This window comes from Manihot esculenta, chromosome 4, assembly GCF_001659605.2.
Source record: "Manihot esculenta cultivar AM560-2 chromosome 4, M.esculenta_v8, whole genome shotgun sequence".
Taxonomy (NCBI): Eukaryota; Viridiplantae; Streptophyta; class Magnoliopsida; order Malpighiales; family Euphorbiaceae; genus Manihot; species Manihot esculenta.
The window spans coordinates 8,061,020-8,079,429 of record NC_035164.2 but is presented as its reverse complement, the minus strand read 5'-3'; the positions used below and the strand labels follow the sequence as shown (position 1 = coordinate 8,079,429).

Below are 18,410 nucleotides of genomic sequence, written 5' to 3'. Positions count from 1 at the left end.
AATGATGGATGCCTTAACCGTCTGTGCCACTATATTATTTCCTGATTAACATCCTTATTTTCTCCAAAATAGGCTTGAGATATCGAAGAACCTGGATCACCCTTCAACATATATAAGCCATCATGCAGCCTACCATTGCCAATGCTCTTTCCTGTGTGAAGATCCTGAATAACACAATGATCAGGAAAGATGACAGGAAAGTGGGGAACGTGAAGGACAGATGATAATTTAATGTTGGATGTGCAAATAACGTGCTAATAACAGAACCTGTTCCGGATATAGGAGTAAAAGAGCCGTCAGCAATTCTGACACTATTTTTGGTTAGAGAAGGAAAATAATTGAGAAAGCCTTTAGAAGAGCCTGTCATGTGTCTATTCGCACCAGAATCGATAATCCATGGAATATTATTAAGAGAGGAAGCATTACTTGACTTTACAAAGTTAGATGTGGCACTGGAGGACGAGGAATCAGAGTTAGGAATCGAGATCTTTTTACCTTCTGCCATGGTAAAAATTTGTGAACCGTGAAAGAATAGGAGGTACCCAAGGTTGTACACACAAGAGAGCCCAATTGATTCACCAAAAGACCGGTTAGCGGCACGGGAAGGCTGGAAAGATGGTTAGAATCGTTGCCGAAATGATCGGAGCCGCGAAGCAGCGTCAGGCGATTGGTCACGCACCGGGAAAGGGAGGCGCGTGAGCCTCATGTGCGGGCTTTTTCAGCGTCGGAGCTGGGCGATCGGCTGGCGACAGTCTTGGTGCCGGCTGTGAGAGGAGGAAAGGCTCCTAGATGGGTTAGAGGAAAAAATTAAATTTGAACCCTAAAATCAGGAAAAGGCTCTGATACCATGAAGAATTTTGGGAAAATTTAGAGAATTCTTGTATTTCTCTCTTAATCTTTACAATTGGTTATATGACTATTTATACACAAAGAATTATATCTAAACAGGAAGCAAATAATCAAATAATAATTACAGAGATAATTAAGGATCCTAATCAAATCAAATCATATCCCTAGAATCAGTTAGGATTAGCAAATAAGTCAACAGACATAAAGGGAAGTAGTATCAAAAGATTTACAATTTTTGGGTATTGATGAGGAATTAGTTATAAGTATAGTTGAATGGCATAAAGTGATTCATAAAGGCCATAGTTTGACTAGTTTGGGATCAATGTTTCTTTGTTGTTAGTATATCCAAAACAATGTAGAGGCTAAGTCTAAGTATTGTCTATTCAAAACAATGTAGAGACTACTTTCCTTTTTTGGCCTTATAAATTTTCTGGTGTTACTTCTTTGATTTTTGAGCAATCAGTTGATCCTTGATGTGTCCTTGTTGTGACGCCAGTACATTTGATTATATTTTCATTTTATTAGAAGTCTGGAATCTGTTCATTAACCTTATGATTTGTGGTCAACCACATGGAATACTTGTCTGCAGTTCCATGGAAAAGGACATAAATCATATATTCTTTTTAATAATTTTGGCACAATGAACAAAGTTGTTAACACAGGTCATGGTCATCTATATTTCACTAATCAATCCATTCTAGTCTACTGTGGGTGAAGAGAAGGTGAAAAGGGAAAAGCTTTATGCTGCTAAATCTGTATTTTCAATTAATTCAATTCATTTCTGAAAGCTGTAATTGATTTTGTTGTTATATGTTAGTACCAGTCATGAAAGATGGTCAAAGAGGAGTGATTCCCTTAGGTTTTTTCTTAAATCAACATCTTAAATTTTCATTTTGGTTGCTTGTTCCTTTCTATAGTAATTAATGAACTAATAATTTATGTTTTATTGTTATATGAATGTTATGTTCAATGATAGAAGTGTCAGAAACTTCTTTTCTTTAGAAATTTTAGGGTACATTTGCTTATCCTTTTTCTTATCACTGATGGTCTCTTGTTTTTCTGGATTCCTTGCCAGATCTGACAGAGAGTTCTTGTATCAGATCTTGGGGGAAGTTATCAAGGCTGGTGCAACAACTCTGAACATACCTGACACTGTTGGGATAACATTGCCTAATGAATTTGGACAGTTAATAGCTGATATAAAGGCCAATACTCCTGGAATAGAAAATGTCGTCATTTCAACACACTGCCAAAATGATCTTGGACTTTCTACAGCTAACACTTTAGCAGTATGCCGTTGTTCTTTCTATTCCATTTAATACAAGTTGGGTTAGAACCTAAGTGCTCACATCCTTGCTTTTACTAAATTCAGGGAGCATATGCAGGCGCAAGACAACTTGAAGTAACAATCAATGGCATTGGTGAGAGAGCTGGAAATGCTTCATTGGAGGAGGTGATCTATTCTGTGCATGAATATGAGTGCTTCTACCAATTTGTAATGAAGCTTTGGTTTAAGTGTCTGAAATGCTTCATATTGTAGTTTACCGACTCTCTTTGATATGTTTCTTTCTGAAATTGGTTCTTAAAATGAAAATCCAGTTTTAGCTTACTGTTGTCATTTAAAAATGAAGGAATTCAATTTTAAGCAATTGTATAGCCTGGAAATTGCACCTTTTTAGACTTATTTATTAGAACCATTAGAAAGACGTGATTTGTGTTTTTATCTAAAATAATCTCTATGTATCTCATTGTACACACTATCCTTTCATGTAGTCAAAATATCCTAAAATTCTTAAAGTTCTAATCCTGGATTGCAACTACTGATGATAATAAATATATGCAATTAATAGAAAATTTGTTTGGAGCTTTTAGATTATCAACTTTTTTCTCTGCCCTAATCTCCTCTCTTTTTTCATTTTTTTCCATGGGCAACTTCAGAATTTTTGCTATCTCATCACTGAACTTGACTATCATATTTGGGGTGAGCATCAGTCAGTTTAGTTTGAAAAATTAGAAAAACACATTTTTATAGAAGATCAAGCCAGACTGAATTAGGAAGAAGGCTGAACTGAAATAAAGAAACTGAAATTTTCAGCAAACTGACCTGAATTGGTTCAGTTCAATTTGATCTTCTTGGGCGTGTTTTTTGGACTTATTTTTGAGTGATTTCAGTTATATTTCCTATTTTTAACTCTAAGGATTAATAATACTTGATTAAAATAATTGTTCAGTTCAGTTCAACCTATTTTCATTGGAAAATTAAACCAAACAAAATGAATTTCTTATATAAAAGACTGAACTGAATTACCAAAAAACCAAACTGAATTTCCTAATTAAATTGGTTCAATACGTTTTTCGGTTTGAATTGAATTCTACTCACCCTTAGTTATATTGATTATTGTATAGAAATAACTTGCTGTTTCTTCTCCTTGCACAACATGTGTGCTTCCCTGATTTCTTGTACTGTTTCTTTGAATGCACAACCTAATTACTAGGCTTGTATATGAGCTAAGTTGGGTTTTAATTGCATTTCTATAGCACCATCAAATTTCTAAAATCAATGTTACTCGGACTTCACTTCTTTGAGTGTGCAGTGTTACTGAAGCATTTATTTTTGGTCACGATACTTCATATCATATTCTTGCATCTTAATTCTTTCATTCACATTTTTCTTTGCATTTGTGTTTTTGTTGTTATGTTTATTTTACTTACATGCTTGTAGGTTGTAATGGCCATAAAATGTCGTGGAGAGCATGTTTTAGGAGGTCTTTATACTGGAATCAATCCTAAACGCATCACTATGGCAAGCAAGATGGTATGATTCTGAGCTTCTTTGCATGTTTGTCATGTGTTTTCTTTTCTTTATGAACTGTTGGTTGTTTGTATCATGCTTCTTACTTGCCTTTGATTCTTTAGGTAGAAGAGTACACTGGATTGCAGTTGCAACCACACAAGGCTATTGTTGGTGCTAATGCTTTTGCTCATGAGAGCGGCATACATCAGGTTGGTACTATTGAACTCCAAACACTAAGCATATATTATGTTTATCAGCTTACCTTTATGATTAGACAATGGGTTTGCATTAAACCTTTGTTGCAGAATCATTTATATGTTATCTGGGTGCCTTTTTTCTTAAAAGAATATTTAGTATCGCATTTTAGAATATCTTTATCCATTTTATTGAATCCTATGACCAGCTTGTTCTTTTGCTAAGGACCTTATGTCCAGATATGGCAGTTGAATTTTTCTATGGGGTTGGGAATAGTTGGAAATTTGACCTGGTGATCATTGCTTGAGCTTATGGAACGATTAAGAGGTATTTTAGTTGCTTGAGAATTTCATACTCTGCAAAGCAATGAGAGGTTGACAAATCATGCTTTTGTCTTGATAGCATGGAGATTTGCGTTAGTAAAAGGCTGAAGATTTTAACCTTCATTATTTTGTTTCTTTCAAAATTCATTTTATGAATAAGTTGCTTCATTAGCTTTTGAAGATTATGTACACGTGCTGAAATTTTATGAAACCTGCTTTTTAAGAGCAGATTTCTAGTGTTACAAAAAGCAATGTGAAAATGTAGTTTATCTATTTTGGAGTTTTTAGAGCATGTTAAATTTACCTTAAAAGCAACAATTGTTCTAATGACAATGCCGAACATACATTTCATGGTATGTAGTTTTTAGTAATATACTCTATTTGGAGTTAAAAAGTGCTAGTATTGGTTATCTTGGCCCATTTGGTTTGCTTTTCATGGGTTACCTTGTTAGCTATGCATTTTGGGGAAACATCTCCTAATTGACAGTGGTATCTTTAAATCATTCCTTTTAGACTGTAGCTTAAATCAGATAATTTCTTCATATATATATTTCTTATTTTCTAGGATGGAATGCTGAAACATAAAGGTACATATGAGATTATATCTCCTGAAGATAGGGCTGAGCAGAATCCGGTTCAAACCGAAAAAACCGACCGAACCGAATCGATTTGAAAATTTGGTTCGGTTTTTTATACATTTCGGTTCGGTTCGGTTTTAAATTTCAAAAATTTCGGTTATTTCGGTTCGGTTCGGTTTTGATCAGAAAAAAACCGAAAAAACCGAACCGAACCGATTTGGGATAATAATATATTTTTTCAATAATATAGAGAAATTAAATTATATTAAAATTAAAATATTTTAATTAAATTTTAAAATACTAAAAATAAAGAGTAAAAAATTAAAAAAATATTAAAAATCGAAACCGATCAAACCGAACTGAACCGAACCGAATCAGACCGGTTCGGTTCGATTCGGTTTCTGACCAAAATCGGTTCGGTTCGGTTTTCATAAAAACTAAAATTTCGGTTTTCGGTTTATTCGGTTCGGTTCGGTTTTGAACCGAACCGACCGAATGCTCACCCCTACCTGAAGATATTGGGCTTGAACGATCCAATGATGCAGGGATTGTCCTTGGAAAACTCAGGTATTAATTTTCTTTGTTGTTATGATGGATCATTTCTTTAAGTCTTGTCTTGTAAATTTCTTATAGTGACAAAATTTGGTGATCAAATTGAAGGCAAATAGCGATTTATTGTTCTTTTTGCTGTTGATCAAGTTATAAGAATGGACTTAAGTTGAACTCTGTAGGTGGTGCTAGTAGATAGCAAGATTGAAATCTATTTACAGTTAGCTAAACATATAGTCTAGCTGGTGATATTCAAAAAGAATAAGGTAATTCCTTGGGTGCATGGATTTCAGAATGTGCATGAATAAGACGGAAAACCATATTTGGTTCTTTAGGTGCTTGAACAGTAGCTGCTAGGTTTTTAATTTCTTGTCCTACATATAGCATGTGTTGAATCCCACATCAGTTGTGGAAAGGGGTAATGGAAAGGGGTAATGTGCCCCTTATATGGGCCATAGGTACTCCTCCCCCTTGAGCTAGCTTTTGGGGTGAGTTAGGCCTGGTCTAAATTTAACATGGTATCAGAGCCTCCCCATCCGATGTTGGGCGCCCCATAAATGTGCCACACATCAATAAAAAATTCTGGGTGTGAGGGGTGTGTTGAATCCCACATCAATTGTGGAAAGGGGTAATGTGCCCCTTATATGGGCCATAGGCAATCCTTCTCCTTGAGCTAGCTTTTGGGGTGAGTTAGGCCTGGCCCAAATTTAACAGCATGAATGGTATTTTTCTTGGAGGCAATTGGAGCCACTATCAATGCTAGTTGTGTGCGGTTCTAGTTATAGTTCCATTTCTCTCTGGAGTCTACTTATGAATCGGAATTGATCTAAACTTTTGTTTCGTGTTATGGATAATGGATAGATCAAATCTATTATTTTGATATAGTCCAATTATTGAATAAGTCTTAGTTATAATAGATTATATTTTATTTGTGACAAATAGCTTGCATTTATCTAGTAGTTTATTATCAAATTTCTGTTATTTTATCTTAGTAGTTTCTTATCCAATGATAGCTTGTATTAGACTTCTACTTTAATTAGAAGTGCTATAATTGTATTAACTTTCATTATATAAGGTATATCTCTTCATTCAAAAAAAACAAGCATATTAATAACAAATATATTTAAGATTTAAAACACTTTTGTTAACTGAGTCTGAAGTGTTAAGAGCTCCCTTCAATAAACTCCTCTGCTATCCATTCATTATTCCTTGACAAGATCCGTGACTTGGGATCGTAACAAATTGGTATTAGAAATTTAGAATCGGCCTTTATAGGTGATGCAACAAATTTAAAAAAGTTGAATTCGCTCATGTAATAATTTTGGTCAATAAGCTATTGGGAGGACAGAAGGACATGTGGTGCCCCAATATGCCAAGGTATTATTATTGTCATTTCGGGATCTGCTTGAGTAGATGTAGTAAATCATGCTTTAAAAGAACATGATTTTAGTTTTGAGTGAAATTCAGATACACTTACCGACTTATCAATTTATCCGGTAAACTATTGAGAGCTCATGTAGCTCATGCTGGATTCATCGTATTGTGGGCCGAAGCAATGAACCTATTTGAAGTGGTTCATTTCGTATTAAAGAGTATTATGATAAGAGGCACACAATTGTTGCCTTTAAACCAAGCACCTAGGTTTGGGATGTATTAATTAGAGTTTGCAAGGTTATCCTGGTTGCAAAGCCACATGGAAGTCTATCAATAATTCCAGGCTGCATATTCTACCTTTGAACTTGATGACAAGATCGTTTTCCAGGAAGGAAATGATATTATGGATAATGGATAGACTAAATATTTAATAGAGTCAAAATATTGAATAAGTTTATCAATTACAGTATATTTATTTGCAACAAACATATTGCATTTATCTAGAAGTTTTTTATTAGATTTATATTATCTTATCTTAGTAGTTTCTTATTAAATGATAGCTTGTATTGGGCTTGTATCGGATTTGTAGAACTATAATTGTGTGAATCTCCCTATACAAGGGGTTATCTTTTTATTCAATAAAATAAATAGATTAATAACAAAAATATTTTAGTATAGAATTTGAGAGGAATTTTTTATTCTATTTTGATTAAATTGATCTTTACACGTTTTGAGTATTTATACACAGAATCAATTTAAATTATGAATATTTACAATAAGAATAAAATCCCTTAAATCAAGCCCAATTAGAATCCCAAAGATTTGAATCCTGCTAATTAAAAACCTTCATGCTGGTCAACACTCCCTCTCAAGTTGGTGCATAGATATCACACATAAGATATGATAGATTTTGTTGCAGAGCCCTTTGGTAAACACATCAGCTAGTTGGTCATAGGAAGTTACGTGATTTAACCTCAAGACGCCATTTATTTTCTCTTTAATGAAGTGTTGTTCAATCTCAATGTGCTTTGTTCGGTCACGTTGAACCGAATTGTGAGCTATACTGATAGCAGTTTTGTTGTCATAGTACAAGAGAGTTTGCCCCTTTCCAGTAGTTTCAATTCCTCCAATTATCTCTGCAACCATAAGAGTTCACAAACGCTTTGTGCCATTGCTCTATATTTCGCCTCAGCACTTGATCAAGCAACAACACTTTGCTTTTTGCTTCTCTAAGTGATAAGGTTTCCTCCCACAAGTGTATAATAATCACTAGTCGACCTTCTATCATAAGGGATTCAGCCCAATCTGTATCTGTAAATGAATGTATGCGAAGATGACTATATTTAGAGAATAGGAGACCTTTTCCAGGAGCAGACTTCAAGTATCGCAAAATGCAAAAATCAGTTTGCATGTGAGACTCATGAGGATCATGCATAAACTTACTAACTAAGCTGACTGCATATGCTATGTCTAGTCGAGTATGCGAAAGATAAATCAGTCTGTCTACCAATCTCTGATATCTATCCGTATCTACTGATTCATCAATTCCTCTTTGTAGCTTGTGATTGCTCTTAATGGGAGTTTCTGCTGGTTTGCAACCTAACATACCAGTTTCTTTTAAAAGATCTAAAATATATTTTCTTCGAGAAATAAAGATTCCCTTCTTTGATCTGGCAACCTCGATTCCCAGAAAATATTGCAGTTTTCCTAGATTTTTAATTTTGAACTTCTGAGCCAAAAGCTTTTTCAACCGAGTCATCTCTTCAGTGTCATCTCCTATCATTACTATATTATTAATATAGACTATAAGGAGAGTAATTTTACCCTTGTGATGTTTGATAAATAGGGTATGATCAGCATTGCTCTGTTGATAGCCAAAGAAAATCATAGCTATACTGAATCGATCAAACTTTAATCCATATAAAGCCTTCTTTAGCCTACACGCCTTTCTTTGTGTTTTTTCATCAGCAAATCTAGGAGAGATTTTCATATACACTTCCTCCTCTAAGTTTTCATGGAGAAATACATTTTTTACATCAAATTGTTGGAGATTCCCGTCGAGGTTGACAGCACAAGATAACAATACTCTGAGTTCATTATGGCAACAGGGGCAAATGTCTACTGGTAATCCACTCCATAGGTTTGAGTGTATCCCTTGGCCACTAGTCTAGCTTTGAATCTTTCAATTGATTCATCTGCTTTGTGTTTCACACTGAGCACCCATTTACAGCCAATAAGTTTCTTTCCTGGTGGGAGAGTGACAAGCTTTCCGGTCTCATTTTTTGCCAATGCTTTCGTCTTTTCAACCATTGCTCCTTTCCACTTAGAATCTGTAAGAGTTTCCTTCCAATCCTGTGGAATAGACACAGAGGAAATAGATAAAGTAAAGGCTCTATAGGATGGAGACAGAATTATAAGAGAGAAAGTTAGAAATAGAGTGCTTTGTGCAAGATCTAACATCACTCTTTGCCTTTATTAAATAAATCCAAGTCATGCGAGTGCAACAATCAATAAAAATAACAAACCAACGATTACCAGATAGTGAGATCGTTTGAGTAGGTCCCTAAACGTCAGAATGGATGGTCACAAAAGGAATCGTACTCTTATTATTACTGTAGGGACAAGAGGTTCTTGTACGCTTAGCATACTCACAAGCATCACAAACTAAAGAACCACATTGAGCCTAGGAAAATAAATTAAGATAAAGTTTCTCTAACATAAAGTAGGATGAGTGTCCTAATCATCGATGCCACTATATGATTTCCTAGCTGACATTCTGATTTTTTCCAAAAAGAGCCCAAGGAGGTGAATTTAAACTCAGATTCCCTTCCAATATATATAAGCCATCATGCAGTCTACCATTGCCAATCATCTTCCCAGTTTGAAGATCCTGAATAACACAATGATCATGAAAAAAAATTCAATTTTATAGTTGAGCGCTTTGGTGAGAGCACTAACATATAAAAGATCAACAGAGAAACAAGAAACATGAAGAACAGAGGGTAGCTTGATATTTGGAGTACAAACAATAAAACTGATTCCAGATATAGGAGTAGAAGAACCAACTACAACTCTGACAGTGTCTTTTTGTCGACATGGAAGGTAATTAAGGAAGTTTGCAGAGGAGCCCGTCGTGTGTGCATTTGCACCAGAATCAATAATCCATGTAGCAGAAGCAAGAGACGAAATAAAAGTATTATCAAAAGTCCTTATATTATTCATATAAGTTACTGCCATTTCAAGAAAACATTACCCTTTTTTTATCAAAAAACAGTGAAAAATTATTGCTAAGAAAGAATTACTGTTCACTGGCAAAAAAGGCACGGGTCCAGCAGATTAGAAGCGCGACTTGAAGGCAAGTCTGCCGGAAAAGATCATTGTCGAAAAAAACCACTGGAGGACCAATGGAACTAGTAGATCAAGAGACAGAATTTCCAAGTGGCAGAATATCCAAACAGTAGCCTTCAAAGCTAAATCTAAAGCTACTAAGGACAATCACCTTAATCGGAGTACCAAACCTCAAAATATCACCCAATGCTGCAATACCCAAGCTGAATCAACGCCAGAAGTGGAGACGGAGCAGCTGGATCGCGCCGGAAAAGGTCACACGCGTTGGCGCGTGGTGTCGGAGCGAAGAGAGAAGAAGGCACGTGTGGGCTATACGCGCTTCATCCGGCTGCCGGAATTGGATAGGAGGCCGATCTTGGGCCTCGATTTTGATCAGTAGGGGTGGTGACACAAATAACTCACCCTAAACAGGTGATCTAGAGGCGGCAGATTTGAGACCCAAGAAGCTGTCATAAAATAAAATTTAAATCGACAGACCGAAGCTATAGATCTGAGAACTAGGCTTCGATACCATGTAGAATTTGAGAGGAATTTTGATTCTATTTTGATTAAATTGATCTTTACAAGTTTTGAGTATTTATACACAAAAAATAAACCTAAATTAGAAATATTTACAATGAGAATAAAATTCCTTCTAATTAGAATCCCAAAGATTTGAATCCTCCTAATTAGGAACCTTCTATGTTGGTCGACATTTAGATTTGAGACTCTCTTTGAATTTGAGGTGTTAAGATCTCCCTCCAATGTGCTATTTTCCTATTCATTGTTTCGTGACAAGATCAGTGAATTGAGATCATAACATTCTGGTTCAGTTTTTCAAGGTTTTGACTTCAATTTGTTCATATTTTGGCACTTCAATTCCGGTTTGATTTTGTTGTATGTTGAGTTTCGGTTCTTTGAAGCAAATGTATGACTAAATTACTATTAATGATTTCTATTAATAGTCCATCATATATATTTTAGCCTCTGCAAAAGTCAACTTATTGATTTTCTTCTACTTTTTTGCTTCTATGCTTAAAGTGGCCGGCATGCTCTGAAAGATCGATTAAACGAGGTAGAATATTCACATTTGACAATTAATTAATTATCCTCTTAACTTTGTGCTTTAACCATTTGATATACTTGCTTCTTTCAGCTTGGTTATGAATTGAATGATGAGCAACTAGGCAATATCTTTTGGCGTTTCAAGGCAATAGCTGAACAAAAAAAGGTTAAGATGAACCAGTGATACTTGTCAAATTATTTTACTTGCAGTTAATTAACTGAGCATTTATTTTAGCGTAATTTCAAATTTCAATTTGTATGCAACATTTCTCTACTTATATTTTTTTGTCATAGTTGTTAAATGTGCCTTAGGCGCTAAGGAGCATAGACCTCAGTGCCTTGATCATTAAAAGGCTAGCAACCCTTAACAGGTGTGTGCCTTTTTTGTTAAGTCACACACCTCAAGTAAGGTGCGAGGCAAGCACCTAGGCATGTCTCTACAACATTTCACAAAAATTCCAGCAAGAGACTCTTAATTATCAGTTAGAGATTAAATTGTATATAAACACATACACGCACACAAACACATGCACAGAATCTATGTTAATAGAATATATTCAAAATTAAAGCTCATTACAGAGCAAGAGGCTAATATGTTTGCCAAGGTAATACTAAAATTCTCTTGATTCTTAAATGAGCTTGCTTAATTCCTAAAGCCTTATTGACAGAAGTTGATTTCCTATTTTAGATTTCATATCTTGCATCTTCTATGAGTTCATATTTCTATTTGTAAATTTCCTATTAGCTAGTTTTAGTTGGTAGACTTTCCTTTTTAACTTTTTTTGTTGCGTCCTCTTTTTTTACAAATTTAATTAAAATTTGTTTTCATTGTCCTTTATTTTTTTTTCTCTTCTTAGCCATTTTGTCTTTATTTCTTTTTTTTTTTCTTATGTGCTTCTTTGTTCCTATACCTTGTCTAGGTGCTTTTTATTCTTTTGGATTTTTTTTTCTGTTGCTTTTTGCTTAATTTTAATAAAGGAAATGCTACCTTAATAGCTAGCTTGTATGGACTAATGTTATATTGTTGGCTAATTGGTTTAAAAATTCCAAACCTTTGCATTTTTTTTTTGTTTAATTTAAAACTTGCAATTTTGAAATAGTTAGGCCAAATTTTCAAAATGTATAGAATTGTTTTTCAAATTTTAAATTGATTTTAGGGGAAGTGTTGCCCCCTCCTATGTGGCTATACAGCTGATGTTTTTTTATCATAAATATGTGGGTTCCACATGACTCATAATCCACCCACGTGTTCTTAATAAAAAATGTGTTGTTTGGTGTGGGACTCGTATTATAATAAAAATACCATCTGATAGGCCTGTAACAACCGCAACGTAATGTTAACGGCATGATCATGGTTTTAAATTGTGGCCGTGGTTGTAGATAACAGAAACTATACAAATATATAATAAACATAAATACATCAAATACATGCTCTTTAGCTTAAATTAAGTATCATATAGAAAATTACCAACCTTACTACCACCAAAAAGAACGTCATGCAGGTTCTTGTTGGTTTGGACTTCGGCTTTCCGAGTTTTGATCATTAAGGTGATGTTGCTGATGTTGATAATATTGTTATGGATCAAAACTGAATAAAGAATTACCCATATCATTAGGATCACTATAAGTTGGCTGTTAAGGGTACGATGAAGTCGACTCTGTTTTTGATAAGGGGTAATATGAATATATAGGAGGATAATTTATTGGATATGATACCCCTCCAAATGGGCTATGAAATCCATAATTTGATGAAGAAGGATCTTTAGTTGATGAGCTACCACCGGGTATACCACCATACATAAAATTTGGTTTATATGTGTCAAAGCCGTATCCAGAATTTGATGAATTAATTGACCCCTCTTCCTCATAAGCAACACCCTTACCCCTTGTTTGGGATGTTTCAGCACCACCGGTACTAGAACTGTGAAAGCCTCGTGATCTTTGATATGTACGTACCGGAGATGGTTCAAAAGCAATTCTAATTTCACTTTGTCTTTGACTAGGCGGATCTTGTAACTGTGATTTCTCCTTCACCCTGATCACCACCACTGTCACCATCATCATCACTATTAGAGTTGGATAAAATAAAACAATCATCATCACCGGTACTACTTCGTCCTTGAGTTTGAGCGGCAGATACAAATCGTGATGGAGCATTTTTATCAATACCCGCCTCTTCATCATTCAACCATAGATTTGGTTGCCTATCAAGCAATGGAGATTTTCTTTCCTCCAACCAAGAGTTTTACGGATCATCTTCTCCAAAAATATAATCCAAATTAATTGGATCATAGCTCCTATCTAACTCTTGTTGGCTTTTTCTTGTCACATTTCTAACTTTCAGTCTCATGTTGTAGTGTACAAAGACAAGTGCATGGAATTTTTGATACTTCAGTATGTTTTTGTCTTTGTGTGAATTAGGGAAAATATGCTCCAATTTCTTGCGCAGTTGGCTCAACATTTTGATAGCAATTTTTCTCAACTCAAGAGCTCTTTCTCTATAATTAATTCACTCCTCAGTTGCAAAATATTTTTAAATTTTTATTATTTTAGTAAATTTTGTTGTATAAAAATGAATGAAAAAAAATAATTTATACTTATTTTATAAACTTAGTACATGGATTAGTGAACTTAATTGTCTTTTGCGCCAAAACTGTTTTAAAACTCTATTTTGTCCCCAAAAAATAGGGCGTACATATTCCAAATTCCAGTAATTTAACTTAAGTTCAAGAGCAACAGTTCAAGTTTCAAGCCTTCAACTACACTAACACATAATAACACAGTAATACTTAAGAATTAGCTTGTTACTTGATTTAATGCTTTTCCTTAATTTACTAAATCTCCCTCTAGACGTTGAATCACATTTTCTGAGACCCAACATGATCTTATTATCATTTTCAATATTATGTGGGCTATATTGATATTGAGGATTTAAAAAATACCCTGCAAAATAAAATATAAAAATAAATAATAAGTTATCTTTTAATTTAATAATTTAATTTTCTAAACTATCAAATTATAATACACAATATTCTTACCAGTCATGATGCAATTAAAAATTTCATTTATGGTCGATTATTCTCCAATATTTTAACTAGCTTTTGGAATTTTTTTAAATAGCAAACTTTGCTCGCTCCATTGCCTCATATATAAATCCTATTGTTGGCTTGTCATCCTCATCAACTAATCTTAGAACCTTCAGGAGAGGTTCTTGAACTTTCATTATTTGTTGTGCCCTCTTCCAAAAGTTTCTTCCTTCACTGCTTCAGCCAAGCACAATTTTATTGGCTTCATCTGCTGGTTCACTTGTTGCTTGTTCATATTTACTCATTATCCATTGCTCTGATTCGAACATATTCTTTAGTCACACGCTATAATGGACAATAGACTCTAAAGCAATGAAATTTGTGGCAAATCTAGTGATGCCAAGTCGAATAATATCTTTATTGTCCGTGAATTTCTTCATATAATTGACCACCCAATTATGATTATAAATAAGTTGAATAATTACTTTGGCTTAGTCAATTATTTTTTTCACTTTCTTCTTTTCAATATCTTTTAAAATCAAATCAATACAATCAGCACTACAATTAGTCCAATATAGATTAGGAAATTTCTCCATCAATTTCTTTCCTCCTAATTTAATAGTAGCTTTGTTGTCCGTTACCATTTGGACAACTTTTTCGGGGCCTATTTCTTCCACTACTTCTTTCATAATTTTGAAGTAGTATTTTCCATTTTTATATTTCACATTGGATGCATAATAACTGTGGAACACTGCCTCTATTTTAGTAGATAAGGAAATTTACTACACTTATACGAGTTGGTCCACTCCAACCATCACACATTATAGTAAATCTCCTCTTCTTCCGTATCCCATCAAATGAGATTATATATTTTTTCATTTCATTATATTCATTTTTTAAATAAATTTCTGCAATTTCATAAGCACTAGGTAGAGACACTAATATTAGATTTGATTGCTGCTACTATTATTAAAAGTGGCTTTGTCCACGTCGACTCAACAATACTGAAGGGAAGCTTATTATGTATAACAAAATTTTCAAATGTTTTCAACATTTTCTCCTTATGTGTCTTCAACCATTTAGTTTTTAATTTTGGCCGCTTTTGTTACGCTTTGCTTTTCTCTAATTCAACTTCTGTAGCAGCCAACCGAGATGTCAGTGTCTGCATATCTACCTCTCTTACGTGTAGTAGCAGAACGACCCAACACTTGTTTGCTACTACCACCAACATCAAATCTAGATCCAATTCTCTCCTTCTGAATTCATCTTTTTCTAACTGTTTCATGCTCGCCCGTCTCGTCATTCCCATTTCGATGTCCTCCGCCTCCTAATCATTTTCAATTCTATTTATATTCATAATTTCTTTCTCTAATTTCTTTCTCTTTTTTCTTTATCCTTTTTAGCCAATTGGTATTCTTTCAGGACAATGGCCATATCCTTCCTAACTTGGGAAGAAACTTTATGACAAATTGCAATTTGACCAGATATATTAGCTAAGTGCAACTTCAATTTTGTTGTTCTGCCTATGACTTTTCTTCCACAGAAATTGCAAATCATTTCTACTTTTTTCCCTATAGGTATTGTAAACATCCACTCAATATCATCACTTGGTTTACCACCCTCCTGAGTAGAATCAGAACCACAAGACATTTTATATATTTAATAACTATTCATAAAAATTAAAAGATGTCAAATGTCAAATACATGCAAGGTAAATTTTTTTTTTCATAACTAATATTTTGATATTAACCTAACTCTATAGTCTATACATTAATTTAATTTCTATTTAACACAAATTATATAGATATAAAATTTTTAATTATCAAACTACAAGTCTTACTCTTAGTCTACAATTATTAATTTAACTCAAAGCTAACACTTTAATTCACAAAAATTAAACAAAAAAAATACAGCAACTAAAAATAATTTAATTTCATAATAATTTCTGAAAAATAGTCTAAACTAACTAAAATCATATAATTTTTATAGATCAGACAAAATTAATAGCTCAAAATATAATTTTAGTACAAATAACTTACTGTAATCCACAAAAATTAAAAAAAGTAGAATAAAATAAAACATAACTAAAATTAATTTAATTTCATAATAATTTTTAAAAAATAGTCTAAACTAACAAAAACCATATAATCTTTATGGATTGGACAAACTAATAGCTCAATGTATATTTTTAATTCAAAACTACAAATTTAATCTACAAAAATAAAAAAAAAATACAAAAAATATAGCAGCTGAAAGTAAATATACAGAAATATTAACTCACGTTTGAGAAGAAATTAGCTTGAAATGAAATAGTTAATGGTAGATCTAAGAGAAATTTTTAGAGAAGCTTGAGATATTTGAGAGAAAAGGAAGTGAAAGTTAGAAAATTTAGTTTGAAATGAGTTGCTCAACTTATTGTGCTGCTTGCTCGAGAAAAAGGAAAAAAATGGTAATGAATAGCTGGCTCCAGCAGAAAAAGTGAAAAATCTGGCTAGATTTTCTGAATTTTGGGTTAAAGTAACGGCTGTTACCATTATATCTAACAGCCGTTACCGTTACGTAATGGACGTTACGGCGGCAATTCAAAGGGGCCGTTGGGTAATGGCCCCCCTTAATACGACACTATGCAAATTTTTTAAAATAATTTGCAAAGTTCGTAAAATGAATTATTATTGATAGATATAAGTTAGAATAATGTATATACAACTATATAATAAATATAAATATATCAAATATAGACTCTATAACTTAAATTAAACATCATTATAATAAACTAATGTAATGAAATTAAGCAATACATTGCAAATCAATTACAGAAACAAAATTTTTATTAATAAAAATTTCAACCTTTTTTACCCTAACCTATACCTTCATTTTTATTTATAGTAACTAACATAGATATTAAATTTAGAACTTGTCCTAAATATTGAACTACAATTATAAATAATTAACGTAGATGTTAAAAAAAGGAATGCAGAAAAACAAATTATAAAAATAAAAGCTAAAAATAGAAAAATAAACTAATCTTTTAATAGAAAGACACTAAGAAATAAAGTAGTATCTGATGGATCTAAGCTTATAAGAAAAATGGAGTTGTTTAAGAGAAAAGAAAAAGAAAAAGAAACTTTAAAAGAAGAGAGCTCTAGAACTAGAGTGAGCATTCGGTCGGTTCGGAATAACCGAAAATAAATTGGAGATATTTTCTTAAACCGAACCGAATAAAAGGGCAAACCGAACCGAACTGAATCAGTATGATTGAGTTCGGTTCGATCGGTGAGACCGATTTTTGTCTTTTTACTTTTTTTTATTGTATTTTTAGTGTTCTAACCAAACCGGTCTAATTTGATTGAAGTGTTTTAACCTTAACTTTTACTAATAATAAATCAATAATAATAATTATTAAATAATGTAAAAAAAGAAATAGCAATATAAAAACTAAAATTTACAGTCTCATCTACTATAATAATCCATTCTACTGATTTACACATCATATAGGATATATAATATAGTCCATAGTCTAACACAAATATAAAGAAAATTACATAGTCCAAAAAGTCCAAAATTATATGATCCAAACTAGCATAAAATTAAACAATAAAAAGACCATCCTTATTTTTGCCATCAAGTCTCTAACCGCAGATGTGATCTTGTGAATTCTTTAAAATTGAACTTACATTTAACTTGCAAACATGGAAAATATTAGAATAGCTACAAAAAGTTATCAAAATCAATTCAATAGTAATAAAAAAATATTTACCTTCTATTTTATATCAACCATCCAAATCGATGATGTTTCTATTAGTACTGCAACTTATTTCACAATTTGCAAATGCTGAAAAAATAAGTAAAATAACTTAATGTTTATCAATCATGAGACATATGCATTAATAATAATGTAACAGGTTAAATAGGAATTTTGCATACCTTCTTCAAGTATTTCCATATTTGCTATTTGTTTTTCAATAGACTTACGACAATGAGATTTTTGAAGTCAATCTTATACACATATTAAAGCTTCAACAACTTTAGGAGTCAAATGATTCCTAAAAGAGTTAAGTATTCTAAAGCCGATTCTGATGCAACAATAGAGATAGGAACACCTAAAATATCTCTAGGTGACTGTATAGAGATAGGAACACCTAAAATATCTCTAGGTGACTGTATTGTACGACAACATTAGTGTATTTGGTGCTAGGTGACTACCGTACGGCAGTGTCGAGACTGGGGAAGGGCGGCGATGGAGGAGCAGACGGCACGACAAATAGTGGGCAATGAGGAACTCAACCAGCAAATAAGGAGCGATGGGCCGACAACGATAGAGAGGGCCACG

The 18,410-nt window shown here is 33.2% G+C and overlaps 1 protein-coding gene across 8 annotated transcripts in view; it reads left to right on the top strand.

Annotated features, from left to right (window-relative positions):
• Positions 1–18,410, top strand: part of LOC110612751 (2-isopropylmalate synthase 2, chloroplastic) — a 44,446-nt gene that overhangs the window by 4,455 nt on the left and 21,581 nt on the right. For 6 of the 8 annotated variants that reach the window (XR_006350435.1, XR_006350434.1, XR_006350436.1 and 3 more), the window contains exons 2-9: positions 1,925–2,138; positions 2,222–2,302; positions 3,572–3,664; positions 3,766–3,852; positions 4,727–4,775; positions 5,255–5,306; positions 11,031–11,064; positions 11,146–11,220. Coding sequence is in view for 3 of the 8 variants with exons in the window: in XM_021753531.2 (XP_021609223.1) it covers positions 1,925–2,138; positions 2,222–2,302; positions 3,572–3,664; positions 3,766–3,852; positions 4,727–4,775; positions 5,255–5,306; positions 11,031–11,064; positions 11,146–11,220 (685 nt within the window). In the remaining 5 variants the exon portion in view is untranslated. Of the gene's footprint in view, positions 1–1,924; positions 2,139–2,221; positions 2,303–3,571; positions 3,665–3,765; positions 3,853–4,726; positions 4,776–5,254; positions 5,307–11,030; positions 11,065–11,145; positions 11,221–13,057; positions 17,169–18,410 lie in introns of those variants that run through there. The other 2 variants (XM_043955879.1, XM_021753532.2) reach the window with 2 other exon arrangements.